Raw genomic sequence first — 17962 nt, forward strand, 5'->3', positions numbered from 1 at the left:
TTCAGAGAGGAGAGGAAGTACAGGAGACAACGATCACACAAGACAGAGTCATGACGTGAGAGAGGTGACAAGCAGAGGTGAGTGGCAGAAAAAAAAACAGAAATTAGGTGAGCTGAAGTTGTGAGCAATGAAGTAAATGAGTCAAAATTGTTATATAAACTAGTCATACAGCTTGGGGACCAATTAGAGAGTGATGTGTACTGTGAAATACTGTGGTGTGAGGTTACCAGTGCTGAATATTTGTGGGAAGTGCCACTGTGTGGTATGATGGAACATACAGGTAACGCAACAAATCTGCACAGATTTTATTTTTACAACACCACATTCGTATATAAGAGTGCAACAAAATGTCTGATACAATATGGCCAACTGCCCATATCTGATGTGGCTATAACCTAGGTTAGTAATTCTCAAATATGGTCCTCATTTGCCCCCAATTACTAACAGTACATGTTTTCCAGACCTTTTAGTAGCAGCACAGGTATGATAACTTAGTTACGATATAAAGATTATTTAACCTATAGCTGTGTGAGGAGATCTGAAAAACAGGAACTGTTGGTGTGCTCTGAGGACTTAATCTGGGGAACAGCAGACTAGACATTAAGCTTCTTTGCTTCATGTGCTACAGGAATGTTGGCCCTATGGGGTATTCACCATTGACATTAATACAAAGATCCCCAAGGCTTTAATAGTGCAAAATGCAACAATGAGCAGTAAGCTATAGTAAAAAAATCATCTTTTAAAATGCTGAAATATGACCTTTAAAGTGTACCTGTGCTCAGGATAAAAAGGTTATAGACATAGGTTAAATTATCATATGCAGTAATTACCTGTTTTGTAATTAAACGGAACCACTGCAAGTAACCCCTACACAGGACTTATAGTGAACTCCATGAAGTCTTGACCCTACGCAAAATCAAAACTGAGTTGAAGTGCAGCAGCAGGAATTGTCCATAGGTCAATGTCTCTGTGGTAGAGAAGCTCCTACTGACTTCCAGAAAATCCATCCCATGTAACACCTTCAGGATTGGCAAGATGGTGGTGCCAGTATGAAGTTTTGAACCCTGATGTAGTAATGAACCTGTGGTGCTCAGTGACTGCAAAGACTCAGTGAAGCATATAGCAAAAGAGTAATACAACTGCTGTAAGGGAGTTTGAGTTTGCTTCACAGGTGCTGAAAGTGCATTACCAAAGATGAAGTTATCAGAACACATTTCTGCCCAGCTCCAATGAATTGGCTTCTGACTGGTTCCTAGGTGTTACTGTCTTTTATAGTCATTGTTGCACTTTGCACTGCCTTACTTAATACACATATGTTGTGTGTTATTACATTTAAAAGGAAGGACTTTGACCACCCATGTATGAAACCTGCTGCTACTTAGGACTAGGACCTGGAGACTGGGTCCAACCATATAAATGCATGGAGAGGAAACTCCCTTAAACGGTTAAAAGAAAGGTCATATTTCACTGTTACTTTCCAAAGGGCCTTCTTGCTTTCCTACCTGGAATATGGAAGTGCCGTGGAGCTTGGTAAAGGGTCGGTGTGGAGCAACGAACATCTACCTGGCTATAATAAGGGGAGTTACGGCCACTCTCTGTGCCTGGAAGAATGTTTATGGACATGCATTGAAGAAAAAAATGAAATAGAGAATTCAAAAAAGTGCAAAAGAATAGTAGAAAAAAAAATGAAGCAAAGAGGAAAGAATATACAGCAAGAAGTAAGAGAAAAAAAAGAAGAAAAGCAGAGACAGTGAGGAGCCAAGATTTAGAGGAACATCACAGTCAAGATGGGACAGCTCTGTTGGTGCCATCTTGAGGTTATGAAGGTGGAAGTCGGTATTTACCATATTCAATGGCAAAAAAATATATAATAGTAAAAGAATAATTAAACAGTTTATCATTTGCACTTTTAAATCCAGCATTAGATTTAAACGCATTCTGCCGAAGTCAAATGTGTCAATAGAAAGAAAGAATTGTGACTGGTATTATACCTCCACAATATCTTCCTTTAACTATAAACAGGTCAACATTTTGTTCAGCACAACGAAGATTTAGCTGTCTTTTGATAAACCTTGTATGGAAAATAAACCAATGGGAATAGTTTGTTGAATTTGTTTATGAAAAAAATGCTAAATGCTTTTTTCCCTTTTGTCCAAAAAAAATAAGAAAAATAATAATGAACATTCAGCTAACTCAAGTAACTGACCCAACAAATGACAGCTCGTAGATTTGTAACTTATGACTAGTTCTTTAATCATTTATGTATAGTTAAGCAAATTTTATTAAAATAACTATTATGTCATCCTGCTTAGGTTTAGGATTCATTCTTTTTTAAAAGTAACTGCAATATAAACATTGTTTACTTGAACTCTCAGTATCACATAATGAAATTGTTTTCTGGTGTATGGTTCAAGCTGGTCATACTCGGGTATGAGTGGCCATGTAATATGATAGATATATCATCTTAGGCACCTAGAATAAGATTGTTTCTAAATGTTACCTGACTTGGTATGTTGAAAAAAAAATCCAAGAAAAAGAAACAATATTTCGGGTTGAAAATATTTATTCACCAATGACAGAGATCGGTTGTTGCCTGATGTGTACAATCAGACCTGCTATCCTGATATCTTGCCTAAACCTTTCAAACATAAACCTTTAATTCTTTTGGCACTTATTGAGCAATCATTTTCCATTGGGTATCTTTAGTTCTAACATCTTAGCAGGAAAAGTGAAGGCACATTAAATGTTGACCTATGGACTAAGAATGGTGATGTAAGTACCCAAATATGTTAAAATGTGGCTTCTTTTAGACAATATTCACATATACGCAGCACTGCTCTGTGCATTACAATGTGTACTTCAGTACCATTAATTCTGAATATACAATGCACTTTGCTGATGGACATGTGTTGAAGTGTAGAGCAATGTGCAGCACGCACTTCCAGTACATACTTTGAGTTCTGACAACTTTTTGATGTGTTTTGGTGTGTCCATGACAGCCCATTCAAACACATATTAACCTGTATATGCTAAATGCACTGCAAAGATGTAACTGGACCTTGAATCTTTCTGATCAATATCCAGTTACCTATCAGCTTGATGTTCTAAGGAGAGCTGCTATGAATATCTTAATCAATTCCTCATCTCTACAGAGTACTAACAGGAGGTAACAACATACCTGACATGTAGTAATGCTGTGGGGAGCGAGGCATGGTGAGGGAAACATCTCGATGGCTATAAAGAGGAGAATCAATATATCCTGGGCTGGATGACCTCCTCTGTCGCAGATCCATTCCTTCATAGATATCCTTTGGAGAGCAGGAAGTGAGACTGAATTAGAACCTGGCTGGCATTATGAGGTATAATTTCTGAAATTAACAGTGACACATTAAAAAGACGAAGTAAAGAAAAACCACCCAAAAAGTTACAATTGTTTAGGATCCAGTAATATTTGCCTCTGTGACCTGTCTTCTCTGCCATGTAAGGCTCCGTTCAGAGCTGTATCAGTGTTTTGATGAGGATTCCTAGGAGGGCACCTATGTATTATGCATCCATATTGCTTCACACAGGATATTGGACGTGTATGGCAGAATGCACTTCGGTATTCTGTTCCATTGCCTGCTTGGACAGAAGCTCAAATATAAAGTGTAACTCCAGTTTTTTTTTTTTGTTTTTGGGTACAGTTAAGAATTATAAGACCCCTTTAGGTCTTATAATTGCAGTCTGATTATTGAGGAAAATGGAAAAATAGTGCAGAATCAGTTTTGCTATCTTAAAGTATTGATGTTTATGCAAATAATCTGGTTCTTATGCAGGCTGCTTCTACAACCCCAGAGATTCTTAGTGGTCTCCTTTGGCTTGTAGTGTAATGTAACAAAAAAGGAAATTGAAATTTTGTGAATGATCTCAAAAAGAAGCCTAGATCTCCTGTCAGCTTTGTATTGCTGATTGTGTCACTGATGGTTTTCCCTCACTGGCTATAGAACAGAAAGTGAAAGAAAATCTCTGCAACAAGGCCTCAGACTGCAATAATATAACCAAAATTGAAGCGCCACACCACTGCTATGAGGTCCAGATTCATATTTATTCTAATAAATATCAGAAGGACAATCCAAAGAGTCACCCTGACTTTTATTGGAATAAACCTCTTAAGGCTTCATATACACCCTGCCTATATTTACAATGCTGCGGGAAAACGCAAAACCGCGCTGCAATTTTGCCACAGTTGTGCCGCGTTTTCCGTGGCTGGCGGTCAAAACGTTCCTGTCTTGAATGCGATTTTTCTGTGTTCAGGAGACGGAGGTTGAGGGAGGCTAAAGCTCACCTAACCTCAGCAGCTCCTAAACTCTGCTAAAAGCCTATGTGTACATGGACACATAGGCTTTTATGGAGTTGAGTTTTGGAGCTTTGGAAAAAAAAGCTCTTAAACTCAAGTTTAGGAGCTGCTATTGTACATGAAGCCTAACAGTGGTGTCACACTTCAATTTTGGTTACATCATTGCAGTCTGAGGCCTTGTTGCAGAGATATTCTTTCACTTCCTGTTCCATTGATGAAATTGTCACCCAGACAGGCAGTGAGGAAAAACCTCCAGGGACACAATCAGCACTACGAAGCAGACAGGTCATCTAGGCTTCCTTTTGAGATAATTCACACATATTGTGGTGACTGGTGTTTTTCTGCACTAGAAGAATGCTAGTCACTGATAGGGTACATAGAAAATAATAAAGTGTAGTTCTACTGTGGCAGCACAAACTCCCTTTACTATATGAAATATACTGAGGGTGAAAGCAGAGTCTTGCTATCTACATTCTAATGCAGGCTTGATGATAAAATATCTAATTTCCCTTGTCTTCAATTTTCAGGAATAAAACCAAGAGATTTAGTAGCCCTCAAGCTCATAGAGCTAAAGGTAGCTGTACACTGCAGACAACACCGAAACACCGCAAGTACAGTCACGAAGACCCTAGGCTACAGCTAATAAATCATTATACTGAAATGTGGTGTGTTTATAGAAAAAAATTGCATAGCTATTTATCTAGCAAATGACTGGTATATTCTTTATGTGTGAATGGGGCAAAATCTAGATGGAGCTGAGGATCACAGGAAATAAATACTGATCTGACCCAGCTACTTGCCCTAATGCTGTATTTCCCCAAACCACTCTATTTTTCATCAATGAAGAACATTTCACATGCACAGAACAAAAGTACCAGCAGATTTGCTGGACAAACAGCTATGCAAGTTTGTTTTTTAAAGCAGAACTTTACCCCTTGCAGTTTGATAACAATTAATGTTCTTTAACAATAGAACATATATTCCACATTAATAATTATGCTGCCAAAATACATGTGTGCTGTAAATTTCCTCCAGTATTGCTTGTTTCTTCTTGCTGGGGGTCACCATTTTGTTAAAGCCAAATGCAGTGACTTCCTTATTGGTATCTCTTCCCTTCTCCCAGTCTCAGCAGGGAGAAGCTGAATTTCTATCCATGCATGGGCTAGACATGTACACATGTTGATCTACAAACAGCATGTCGGGCTATTGCCGGCAACACTGATCATTGTATTCTTCCGGTGGGGAAGGCTCCCCGCTGTCAGAATACAATAGCTCAGAGGAAGTGATGCCCCAATCCAACTCGAATGTGCGGATCTGGGAATTGCTTAATTTTTTTTCATTTAACCCCCTGGTTGAGCGAAAAAAAATTAACCATGTATGGTCTGCCTTAGTTTCTAAAACTATATGTCATTTTCTGCAGTTAAATTTTCCTTACTTGACTGTATGTCCTTGATCAGCTAGAGAGGAAGGGTAACAGAAGCTTTACAGTGCTGAAGGTCATAGTTCTGACAGAAAAGAGAGAATATCAGCAGCAGAGTTTGTCTCTTCACCTCTCCTGCTTTTCTTTTCTGTTTCCCTAATCCGTGTTCCCTCCATGTGGTCTGTGACATTCCGGTTGTTTACTCCCCTCTCAGCAGTAAATATTCAGGCTGACAGCAGATCGGCCTCTAGTGATTATCGGAAAACAGTGCCGATAATACAGGACTACTGAGGCTGTGTAGAGCAGGATGAACCGGTGCATTGCTGGATTTTAAACAGTATCGGCACTTATTTTTAATCTTTTACATGGTTATGCCTGAAAAAGGGGCCAGCCTGAAGTGATCTGTCAGGACTCAACTTTCTGACTAAAGTTCCACTTAAAATACTTCCCAGTTTATCAGTCTATACTTTAGCTTTCATGACCGAGAAATGTATACAAACACAACAGAAACCACTGAATAGCAAGTGGTACATAGTTCTACTCAGTTGTTGTTGAGGTACAACTTTTAGGATGCTTGAATGTCAGGTCATTGCTGGCTAGCGCAGCAGGTGTTCCGTCAGATATGTCGACTCATCAGAATTGGTAACGGAATTGACATTCTGTCGCCGCCATCTTGCACTTCTCCATAGTAACGATACACAGAGAAGGGGTAAGCAGACATCTTGTTACACCCACCGGAGTTTTGCATTTCACAGTTATTTTTAAAAGGAAATGGAGCTTATGACGTGAAATACAGTATTTAGAAATCCGACAAACTGTATAGATGTATAATTTTAAAAGCAGCGGCAAACCTGTTGATCTCACAGGTTTGCTAATGTGACAGAACACAGCTGCTTTTATAATTCAACATGTAAACAGTCCGATGGATTTAAAAATACTCACCATATATTCTCAGTTTCCTGTTAAAAATAACTGTAAAATGCAAAACTCTGGTGAGTGTAACAAGATGTCTGCTTGCCCCCCTCTCAGTGTATCTTACTGTGGAGGAGTGTGGGGTGTAGCAAGATGGAATCGATGGAATGTCACTTCCATAACAAATTCTGACGGGTCGCATAATCTGACGGAACACAGGCTAGGAATTGTAGGTTAACAACAATTGGACACATCCAAACCTTCTCTGTGGTAGAACTATGTAGTCAATGGCAAAAGAAAAAAGGCATGGCAGGAAGTAGGCTGTTTGCAAGCAGCATCATTGGACTAATATTGGTTCTGTACCTCCCCATAGCTGTATCTTTCCAGCATCTCATCCGACGTGTATCTGCTATAAGGCTCGTAAGAAATGAGGTCAGGGCGCTGCACTGCGTAGATTGCTTTAATCTTAGGAAGAGCAGCTAAGTCCTTGTAATTTAGAATCTCATTGTTTACTTTAGCCTGAGAGAGAAAGGAGGAAAAGAAGGGAAAAAAGAAGAGGTGACAAGAGCCCATATTTCCAGAGAGAATCCTTCTCACAGTACCCAATCGGGGCTGCAAGAAGAGGAATTCTGCTCACTAAATATGGCTGAAAGGGTCAACAATATACAGTATACATGAGTCAGGGAAACATGCAGGAGAAAATGTGATTGCGATTGGATGAGATCTAACATCACTATATGGCCAGTACAGAGTCGGCAACAGGTACCACACTGCTGTCAATGGTAGTCACACTTACAATATAATCAACTGCTGATAGGTCATTATATACCGTATATTATATACTGTATAGAGTACATACACACACGAGTTATGGCCGTGGATACCTACAAACCTATGTGTAATGAAATAATATGACCCTGCTGTTTTTATAACCAAATGTTTAATATGAAGTTACTCTATATCATTTTTACTTCAATAAAAGAAAATTCCTTTAATGCCCTGTACACACGGTCGGAAATTCAGATGGAAAAAGTCCAATCGGATTATGTTGGCGGAAAATCCAATTGTGTGTGGGCTCTATCGGACTCTTTCTGTCGGATTTTCCGATGTACAAAGTTTGAAAGCAGGATCTAAAATTTTCCGACAACAAAATCCGATCGCATAAATTCCGATTGTGTGTAGACAATTCCAACGTACCACGCATGCTCAGACTAAACTAAGAGACGAAAGCTATTGGCTACTGGCACGTTTATAGTCCCGACGTACGTGTTTGACATCACCTCGTTCAGAATGATCGGATTTTCTGACAACTTTGCGCGACCGTGTGTATGCAACACAAGTTTTGGACAAAATCGTTGGAAAAAATCTGACGGATTTTGTGGTCGGAAGGTCCGACCGTGTGTACAGGGCATTAAGGTTAATTAAACAGTTTCAATTATACTGGAGTTGGCTGACTTGTGACCATTGGCATATTAAAGAGAGTCTATTAGGATACATACAGTAAACTGGCACTTCTGGATTATCTTTAAAGCTGCAGTATTAAAGCAAAAGTAAAGCATATCTAAACCCCAAAACAAAAATTAATTGTAGCTTACTAGATCTAAGGCACTGATTTTCGTTTTCATATGGCCTTTTTTCCATTATTTTCATCTGTTGATACTTTGAATAACATCTCTCCTGTCTTAGGGTGACAACCTTCACCCACTGTACTGTAACTATGGAGGTTGTCAGGGTTGTAACCCAGGCTGCCCTTCTGATTTGGGCTACATAAAACACCTTCCTCTCTTCATCTACATTACATGGGGCAGGGAAATTTGTAGTTTAAAAGAAAATAGCTGTGAGGGTACAACAATGTTTGTGCTTTTAGTTTAGTTCACGGGAAGTGACAAGAACCATTTCCTGCACGATCAACAGGTATTGTGTGTATTTTTTGAAAATCTTCAGCTGAAAAAAAGAAAACTAATGCAGCCCTCACATCAAGGACTGGTAAGCTGCAAAGTAGTAACTTTTTGTTTTTAGGCTTGGATATGCCTTAAGGACCTTGCATCTTTAAAAAAATAACTCTGTAGGTTTCTATACTGACAAGTAATCTTTAAAGCACCCATGGGGGAGACCCGTATTTAAATATTCCACGCGCTGTCTTCTCAACTCTGGCATACCTCATTCATCCAAGGTTGCTTGCTGATGAAAGCGGAAGCTACATAGTATTAGCAATGGTTAAGGTGATCCTAAACTCTAAACCTTTTTTCACCTTAATGCATTCTCTGCATAAGGTAAAAAATGCCCCACTACTTATCCTATCCACCCCAATCCATAAACTTACCTGGCTCCAGTGATATCTCAGTTCCAGCACTGCTCCTCTCTCTCTTCCTGGTTTCACAGGAGACATTTAAAGCAGCAGCGTCCATAGGCTACTGCTGCTGTCAGTCAAACTCCTTTGAGGAAAGAGCAGGGATGTGGTCTACCAGGGCTGTGTGCATCTAGGACTGCACCCGGAGGATTGGGGAGTGGACAGCTCCAGTGGTTGACTGCTAGAAAAGGGGGTAAACCTCTCTTTGCACAGAGCAGGTAAGTATAACCTCTTTTTTAATAAAATAAAAAAAAAACAGCCTTTTATAAAGTGGCAGCGCCCCCCCCCCCAATCCACGTGCCGACCCCTAATCTACATGCAGGGTTCCTGACACATGGATTTCAATGGGGTTTTTTTTTTAAGCACATGATTAGAGTTTGAGGCTCCAATTGGCTTCAGAAAAGGGTGAGCTAAGGGCGCAGTAATGGGAGGGGCTGCCTGGGAGGGAAGAGCTGGATGAGTGTGAGTCGGTGCAGAGAGCATGTGCAGAGAGCGGGGAGCAGTGTAAGTACCTACCAAAGCTGGCCTGTGCATGGGGGTGTGGTATTAGTGGCAGTATCTGCAAATGAGGGGGCCAGTTTGTTTGCCACCACCCCCCAAAATATTGAGCACCAACCGCCACTGCTTTTATATAACTTTAAAGACAAGCTATACTGAAAGAAAGTGCAGGCTGGACTCCTTCTAAAAATGCACGTGGCCTTGCTGGCAGAGTGGATCTGCTGCAAACAGATCCACTCTGCCACTTGGGTTATGGGACAGCATGTGACTCAATCCCTTTCCTACCAAATAACAGCGCCGGCAGGGAGAATCTATTCAGCTCCATGTAAACTCCAGGCTTTGGCCTGGATCTTAAACAAGGCATTTTATCTTCATTTGCTGCAGCTGAACAGAAAAGCAAAGGGGTGAAGGGAAAGAAAGTTCAAGCTACTAGTTCATCTGGCATTAAATAAACCGGTTGCCATGCCCTACATGGGCAAAACACAAATTAATTTTAATTTGTTTGAGTTACTGACCCTAACGCCGGGTTCACATGCTGCGGCCGCGGGTCATAGCATGGGGTCCGGTGAGTCCCCGTTCTCCAGTTCAGGTGCCAATCAGGTCCGAATTTTTGCCTGAATTTGCATCTGAATCGGAAACCAAAGACGCACAGGATCCTTTTTAAATGCGGACAGCGGCCGCTCTGGAGCTTTGTAAACCGGTCACACTCTCCTGTCACGTGAATTGTATAGATAGAATATGTGTGCTGCCATTGTTGTCTTCCACTTCCAAATACCAGAACCCGGCCAAAATAAGAAAGCAAAGTAAAGCCAGAGTGAAGTTGAAAAGCTTGCCAGGTTATGTGGCTCAGAATGTACTAAAGCAGTTACTAGAGCAGGATAAAAGCTGGTATTTGGAAGTGGAAGACAACAATGGCAGCACACATATTCTATCTATACAATAAGGAGGGTGAATTGAGTGACCCTATAAGATCCGGCACCTCATCACTTTACAGTAGGTAAGGATGGTAAAAAGAGGATTTTGGGATTGTAGCAGTGCCACATGCACAAAGAGATATACAAATAGGTGGTATGTATAACCCCTAAAGAAGCCACTGATGGCAAAACATGTAGGGACGTGACATTCAGCAGTGACCACCTTATGTAACTTTGATCAGTACAACAGTTTGTAAATATACTCTGTTTTCACTTTTATGAACCCCTTTTGTATTGTCTTCATGTAATAAAAATGTATACATTTTTTAATATGTTTGTATATCTCTTTGTGCATGTGGTACCACTATAATACCCAAATCCTCTTGTTACCATCCCTCTATCTATACAAGTTTCCTAATTGTTCATGATTTGCAACATTGTGCACATCCACTCATAGCTGTCTACTACACTGTAATTTACACAATAGAAAGCCTGCAATGGGTTTTCAGAAATCAATTAAGGGCAATTTAACTTGCATGATGTGTGTGTAATGTAATTCAGATTTTATTTTTAAAAAATAGAAGTCACTAATGACTAAATACAAATCTGTGCTGTTTACATTTTTTGGTAGTAGTGCAAGATCCCATCAGTCATCCACATTGTCACACCCTGTCATACTAATAACATGAATGGTAGAGGTTACAATCAAAACAAAGCATAGCTTGTAAGCAGGTCAAATAGGAATTAATATGCAAATAAAAGACAACAAGCAGGAAAAACAGGAAATCTAAAGCCTACCAAGCAAATTATTTATGAATGTAATTTTCCCACAAATACTTCAAGGAAATTTGATGTATACAGTATCAGCACAAGACACTTACACAAATGACCCGGTTGGGAGAGCCAATGCTGGATCCCGGAGGGGAGATTGAAGTCTCAGAAGCTCTTCTGTACTGTGAACACATAAATACAACACAACATAATCTATGAATACTCAAACAATTGTTTTTATGTTACTGCTTTTAGCCATTGAACATATGGTGCCCCCAATCACAGTTGATACAAGATTAATAGTACATGTTTATAGATAGGCAACTCCACTAGCCCATTTATGTAAATGCAACAAATGGGCCTCACTAGGAGGTTTATTTAAAAAAGGGTATTTACCTTAACATGGACATACCACCGATAGAAGAAAAACCCTGCCAAACTCCATTGACAGAGTTCTCGCTGTACCCTTATGCTGCATACACACGATCGGAATTACGGCCAGAAAAAGACAGATGAGAGCTTTTCATCAGAAAATGCGACCGTGTGTATGCTCCATCGGAATTTAGCTGTCCGAATTTCCGCCAGCCAAAAATTGATAGCATTTTCTCAATTTTCCTGACGGAAAAACTTTCTATCGGTAATTCCGATCGTGTGTATGCATCTTCCGACACGCCAAAAACACGCATGCTCAGATTCAACTATGAGACAGAAGCTATTGGCTACTGGCTATTGAACTTCCTTTTTCTAGTCCCGTCCTAAGTGTTGTACGTCACCGCGTTATAAACGATCGAAATTTGATGTGACCGGTTGTAGGCAAGACAGCTTGAGCCGAATTCCGTTGGAATTCCGTCGGGAAAACCATCAAAGCTTTTTCCGACGAGAATTTTGATCCTGTGTACGCGGCATTAGGCAGAAAAGAACTCTGTAGGACACAAAAGGCTTCAGAAAGGGGGGAGTAATCTTGAAGAGTATAGGAAGCAGCGAACAGCAATATCCACTCTCTGTTAGAAGTCTCCTTAAAGTGACATTATAAGGGTTTTTGGTCAGCTTTATATATGTGTAAAGAGTTTATGCATTTTAAACTGGTATTTATATGTTTTTCTAAATATTTAAGTATGTAAAACAAAAATATCACACATGACAATGGATTCCCAGAGTAGTATAAATTATCTAAAGAGATGACACAGCAAAGTGTCTATCCAGCTAGCCATGTCTGATGGAATCACTGGATTGAGCCATTTGATAAGATGAGTCATTCCTTTTCATATTTGTAGGTGAATTTCAGCTAATGCTATTAATCTATAATCAACTTGATTTTTAACATGGGTTAAAGTGAGAAAATAATTTCTGTCTATGTTGTAGTTGCACATTTTCTCATTTCCTGCCTGGTAAAACTATCATCTCTTGACAGTGAGAGGAAATATCTCCAACTGTGATCTTGATAGTAGTGAGAACCCATCAGGGATTCTAATCATTCCCAACTCTATCCGAAACTAAAGAAACAAATGTTTAAGCTGAACATACACTCTAATATTTAGGGGTGTCATAGAAACCACCGTGAATTGGGCTCCTGGTGAGGCCTTGAGGTCAGCCTCCTGCCCACTGATGATGGACCCAGGACCCAGGACTAAAGAAACCCCCCTCTTGGGGTTACAAGGAACCTTTTCACTTCGTTGGGTACATGGCTGGCTGTGACTTATACCAGCTACCCTTTCCATGCATTTAGAGCTGGTGGGACTGTTTCTGGGACCCGTTGGAATACAGTGCATAGTGCAACTATTATCTTGTGAGGATGTGTTATGTGCAGTAGGTGAATTCCAGCATATGTGGGGTTATACTCTATTTTCTGTTACAGGTTTCCTGGCATCAAGTATTGTTTGTTGTAATTAGGCTTAGGTGATAAGCCCTCACTTTGTTTAATCACCTCCAGAGTCCAGACTGCTAGGTGGCGGGAAGGAATCCATTGTTTTCTTGTGTTTGATTCTTTATTTGTTTATGTAATGTAATTTTCTCCCGGGATTGTAATGTGTGCCATACCTGTCTAGGGGGGGAGTTTTCATGCTGTGCTGTTTGTTAACAAAGTCAGTCCTGTTTTACTCCAACATTGGATCTGTCTGATGCCTGCAGTACATTTGGTATCTACAGTCCTAACCTAGTATACTGGTCCTGTTTGGTAATTAGGGAGGTTTGGGCTGAAATTGCTATATTCTGGTTCCAGAGTGGAGAAAGTTGTAGTTTGGTGGGGATACCCGGTCGAGATGTAAGGCAGTTTGTCACAGGGGGTCACCATAGTTTTAACAAATCTGTGACCCTACTAAGCATTTAATAACTAAGCAGACCACAATCAGGAAAATATAAAGCTTTGTTCAATTGAACCAGAAGGAACATTCCTTGTGTATTTCTTGTGTCAGTCATGAATGATGATGCAATGATTGAGGAGGATACAAAAACAGCATGACCCCATGGACTCCCACGCACCTTGAAAGAAAACAGTTAATCTGTATCTACCCTTGCAGAACAATTGTCAAAAGGTTTGTGAAAAATCTAAACATGTCTACCATCGGAAGAGTATTTGAAGACTTTTGGTTTGTATTAGAGTTCTAAAATATAGTTCTAGAATTTCTAGTATAGTTTATATTTATAGGAATTCTTCAACCATACTATTGGAAACAGTTGGATAGCAATACACATAATGAACACATAGTTCCCTTAATGAAAGCATGAGATATTAGGTTATGGCTGGTCCTGGTAATGAAGTCCAATGCCAGGAAAAATTTTATTTTGTTTTGGATAGACCTTGGAAGGATAAGAACCTCGGCCAGCGCATTATTGGTCTCTTTGTTCCTATTGGGGAGATTTCCACTCACTTCCTGTTAGGACAGGAAGTGATTGGAGATTTCTTTAACAGGGAAAAACAAAAACACATAACGCATAGAAGAGTAAGAACTTCTGACAGTGTTTTTATTTTTGCATGAGGCTTCCTGTTTTCCCCTATTACTTAGCAAGGGGACCTCTCCTCAATGGGTTAACAGTTATAAAAACCTGAGCAAAATCTTTACAAATCTTTTGAAAGCTAAAAAAATTCAGGTTTTAAGTAGATAGAACTACAAAAGAGCAAAATAAAGTATATAGTAAGTGCAAAAGAACTATTGTGACCACTTAATTTTCTTCAGCGTCTGCTTGATCAAAATTCTGAATTAATCATGACATTTACATGAGCTACTTTTTTTACATTTAATAGTCTCTCTAGTATTTTCTCTGCAACTCCCCTGTGCACTAGAACAAAATGGATTCATTAAATCCATTCTGGAATAAACAGTATTTTGTCATTAGTAACAGTTGAGCTGAACAAGAGATAATTGGGCCCCTCTGACTTGGGCAAATTTTGTTGCATCATCCTGTGTACTTCTCATTTGAGCATTTAGTGCAGAATGCATTAAATCAGGAGGGCATCTATTATATATGAATATCAGGTTCCATGTGGATTTCTTTCCCTTTTCTGACTTTGCTGAAATGGAAGATGTGTTAGAGGCCCAGGACACTATTTTGCAGTGCTAGCTGTTGTGTATGGGCCAAGCATTTGTCATTTACTAAAATGCAAGAGCCAGAGTTAAAATAAACTGCAGTGTTATTAAAGAAGGTAAAATGACTCCTGCTACTTGCAGCAAAAACAAGTAAAAGGATTGAAGCGGCAGCTCTGTAGTCCATATAGCGATTTTAATGGTTGGTTCCAAAAAGTGACAACCAAACCACTGACGCGTTTCGACAACAGCCTTGGTCGTACTTGCAACAAAACTTCCATGTATTTCCACAAGGCCAAGAATCCAGGGTGATCTGTTATGTAAATTCCATCCAAAACCATGTTTGTCACACTCTAGCCTACATTTTCCTGCTCCTGTCGTATGTCTCCAATAGTCATTTTTATTTTATCCTTTTTAGGGGTCAGTGAAGAGGACTGGGGGGGAGGTCAGGACATAAATCTTTAAGCACTGGTCAAAAACTGCATTGTACAGCATAAAAGGGAATGGAGTTAAGATGTGTGAAGGAACTCCTGGCAGGGAGAAGTCTACACAAACAAGATGATATTCATATAGTCTCAAATATTTTTACATATTTTGTAAAAATTTTAAATTCACCAGCAGTTTGGCCCCTAGCACACTGGGCATTTAGTGCAAGTGTATGGGTTTCTGGCATTTAGCTGCGGGCAAAGGTCACAGATGCCCAATCCAACCCCACTGGCAGCCTGTCAATTCTATAAGAGGCTGACTGCTACTGCAGCTAGACAAAGTGAACACTGCACCAAGCAGTGTAAACATTTAGGACACTATGCCTCAGGGATGAATGCCAGAAATGAAAGAAGTCTGCATTCGGAGCATTTGTCCCTGGGCATATATTGCTCTGAACTTAAGTACTGCTAGGTGAATCGCCCAGCCCTGTGCAGCAGCTGTTAGTCTCTCATAAAGTTCGACCACTAATAGCAGTGGGGTTGGATAGGACACTTGCACTCTCCACCCACAGCTATATGCCAGAGTGCCATGCACCTGGGCTAAACATCCAGTGTGCATGGAGCCCAAATTTGCTGGTGAAGGCCGGGACCATAAATAAAAAAAATTATGCAGCCATAAGCTAACCTGCACTACACATAAGGGATGTACCATCTATACCGACCTATTTGAAAGGCTGGAATACCTTTCAGTGATCTTAATTAAGGCTTGAAATGTATGCCCTTACTAAAGCAGGGTAAACACAGAATTTTCTTTCGTTCAAACAGTGGTGCTTGGGGGAGATGTTCAAGAGACATGGACATCTCTATTTGGAGGCACAGAGTCTCTGGACCCTAAATGTAGTCAGTTATTGCCTAAACAGTCTATGTCACTGTTTATTCTCCTTTATTGTAACTTTCTGACTGTGCCAGTAACATACTTCTCATCTTGGGTGACAACCCTTACTCATTGTACTGTATTTACAGAGAAGCATCATTGTAACCTTAATGCCGGCCATACACGGTCCGAATTTCGAAAGAATTTTCTTTTGAAAATCATATCTAAGAATTTTTCATATGAATTTCGCACCATTAGTGGGCTTTAGTAACAGCCAATTTTCGTGTGGAAATCAAATTTGAGAAATCGGACATGTTGGAAATTTTTTGAAAAACTAACGATTTTCTAATCAATAAAGGGAGAATCGGGTGAGAAATGTAATAAGAAAAGAAAATTTACGGAGAGAAAAGAAGATTCCCAGCCACGAAAATTCTTTTCTGTAGCAACATGAGGTGAAATTGAAGGCTTGGTCAGCGGAATTTCAAAAATCAATGATGGCATCATTGGATCACAAAAAAAACGAATTTTCTGATTTTGAAAAGAAAATTAGTTCGAAATTCGACCATGTATGGCCTGCATAAGACAGCAATTGTGTTAGGACTGCAGAACACCCCACCCTTCTTCATCTTCATAACCTAAGTGTGAGGAGTTTTATTGTCCACAAATGGACTTGTGAACAATGCAGCTGATAAGAATACAGCACAGACAGAGAACACAGAAAATGATTGGCTTGCAAGATTTCTTGTAGGATCAGCAGGTACTTTCTTCTTTTACACTTCTTGAACAAGTCATACAACACAATTCTAAAGCTCAACTCCAGGCATAAGAACCCCCCCTGCACACTGCAAGGGTTAAATGCCCACTTTTGCTTAATGGTAGAGAAATATGTTATAATATTTATTCCTCACCCCAGCAGGGTCCCTCAAAGTTCTTCTCCAAGGAGCTACTAGTTGCAACCCTGCCTTCCCCATATACAATGCAGGGTTAACAACCCTACGTTTTACGTGATTGTGCAGAGTGACCACCCACAAAAAGTGGAGCAAGGAGAGGAGAGCGCTGGAGCTGCCCAGAGTGAGGGTAAGTTGATGTAATCAGCATTTAACTCTAGCAGTTCGGAGGGAAAGGAAGGTTACTGGACGGAGTTAGTCATTACTGCAAGGTTTTTTTTTTTTTTTCCACCTCAGGGTTGAGCTTTATTGGTAAAGTGGGCAATTAAGAGAAGTTCATTGTTAGGGTTTACAAACACCTCAAGCATGCGCTGCTACTTTCTACTTTCAAACTCATGCAACTAGGATCTCTATTTTGAAACCTGAACCTGATTAGACAGGTCCGCTTTCCTGATTACCAGGGTTTGTGCTGGGAAACCTTTTATTCTTTTCCCATGTTGCTGTATATGTTTAACCACCTCAGCCCCAGACCATTTGGCTGGCAAAAGACCAGACCACTTTTTACAATTCGGCACTGCGTCGCTTTAACTGACAATTGCGTGGTCGTGCGACGTGGCTCCCGAACAAAATTGACAACTTTTTTCCCCACAAATAGAGCTTTCTTTTGGTCGTATTTGATCACCTCTGCGTTTTTATTTTTTGCGCTATAAACAAAAAATAGCGACAATTTTGAAAAAAACGCATAATGTTTTACTTTTTGCTATAATAAATATCCCGAAAAAATATATATAAAAAAGTTTTTTCCTAATTTTAGGCTGATATGTATTCTTCTACATATTTTTGTTAAAGAAATAATCGCAATAAGTGTTTATTGATTGGTATGCGCAAAAGTCTACAAAATAGGGGATAGTTTTATGGCATTTTTATTAATCATTTTTTTTACTAGTAATGGCGGCGTTCAGCGTTTTTTATCATGACTGCAACATTATGGCGGACAGGTCGGACACTCTTGGCGCTATTTTGGGACCATTCACATTTATACAGTGATCAGTGC

At 39.8% G+C, this 17962-nt stretch overlaps 1 protein-coding gene across 1 annotated transcript in view; it reads right to left on the bottom strand.

Moving 5' to 3' along the window:
- Positions 1–17962, bottom strand: part of ABLIM3 (actin binding LIM protein family member 3) — a 419647-nt gene that overhangs the window by 59713 nt on the left and 341972 nt on the right. The window contains exons 9-12 of the mRNA XM_077472736.1: positions 11312–11383; positions 7032–7187; positions 3179–3308; positions 1503–1601 (exon numbers count right to left, since the gene is read on the bottom strand). Of these exons, the coding sequence (XP_077328862.1) occupies positions 1503–1601; positions 3179–3308; positions 7032–7187; positions 11312–11383 (457 nt within the window). The remainder of the gene's footprint in view (positions 1–1502; positions 1602–3178; positions 3309–7031; positions 7188–11311; positions 11384–17962) is intronic.

The sequence above is a fragment of the Lithobates pipiens genome, unplaced genomic scaffold (genome assembly GCF_037356315.1).
Source record: "Lithobates pipiens isolate NorthernLeopardFrog02 unplaced genomic scaffold, aLitPip1_a1.2 Scaffold_8, whole genome shotgun sequence".
Lineage (NCBI taxonomy): Eukaryota > Metazoa > Chordata > Amphibia > Anura > Ranidae > Lithobates > Lithobates pipiens.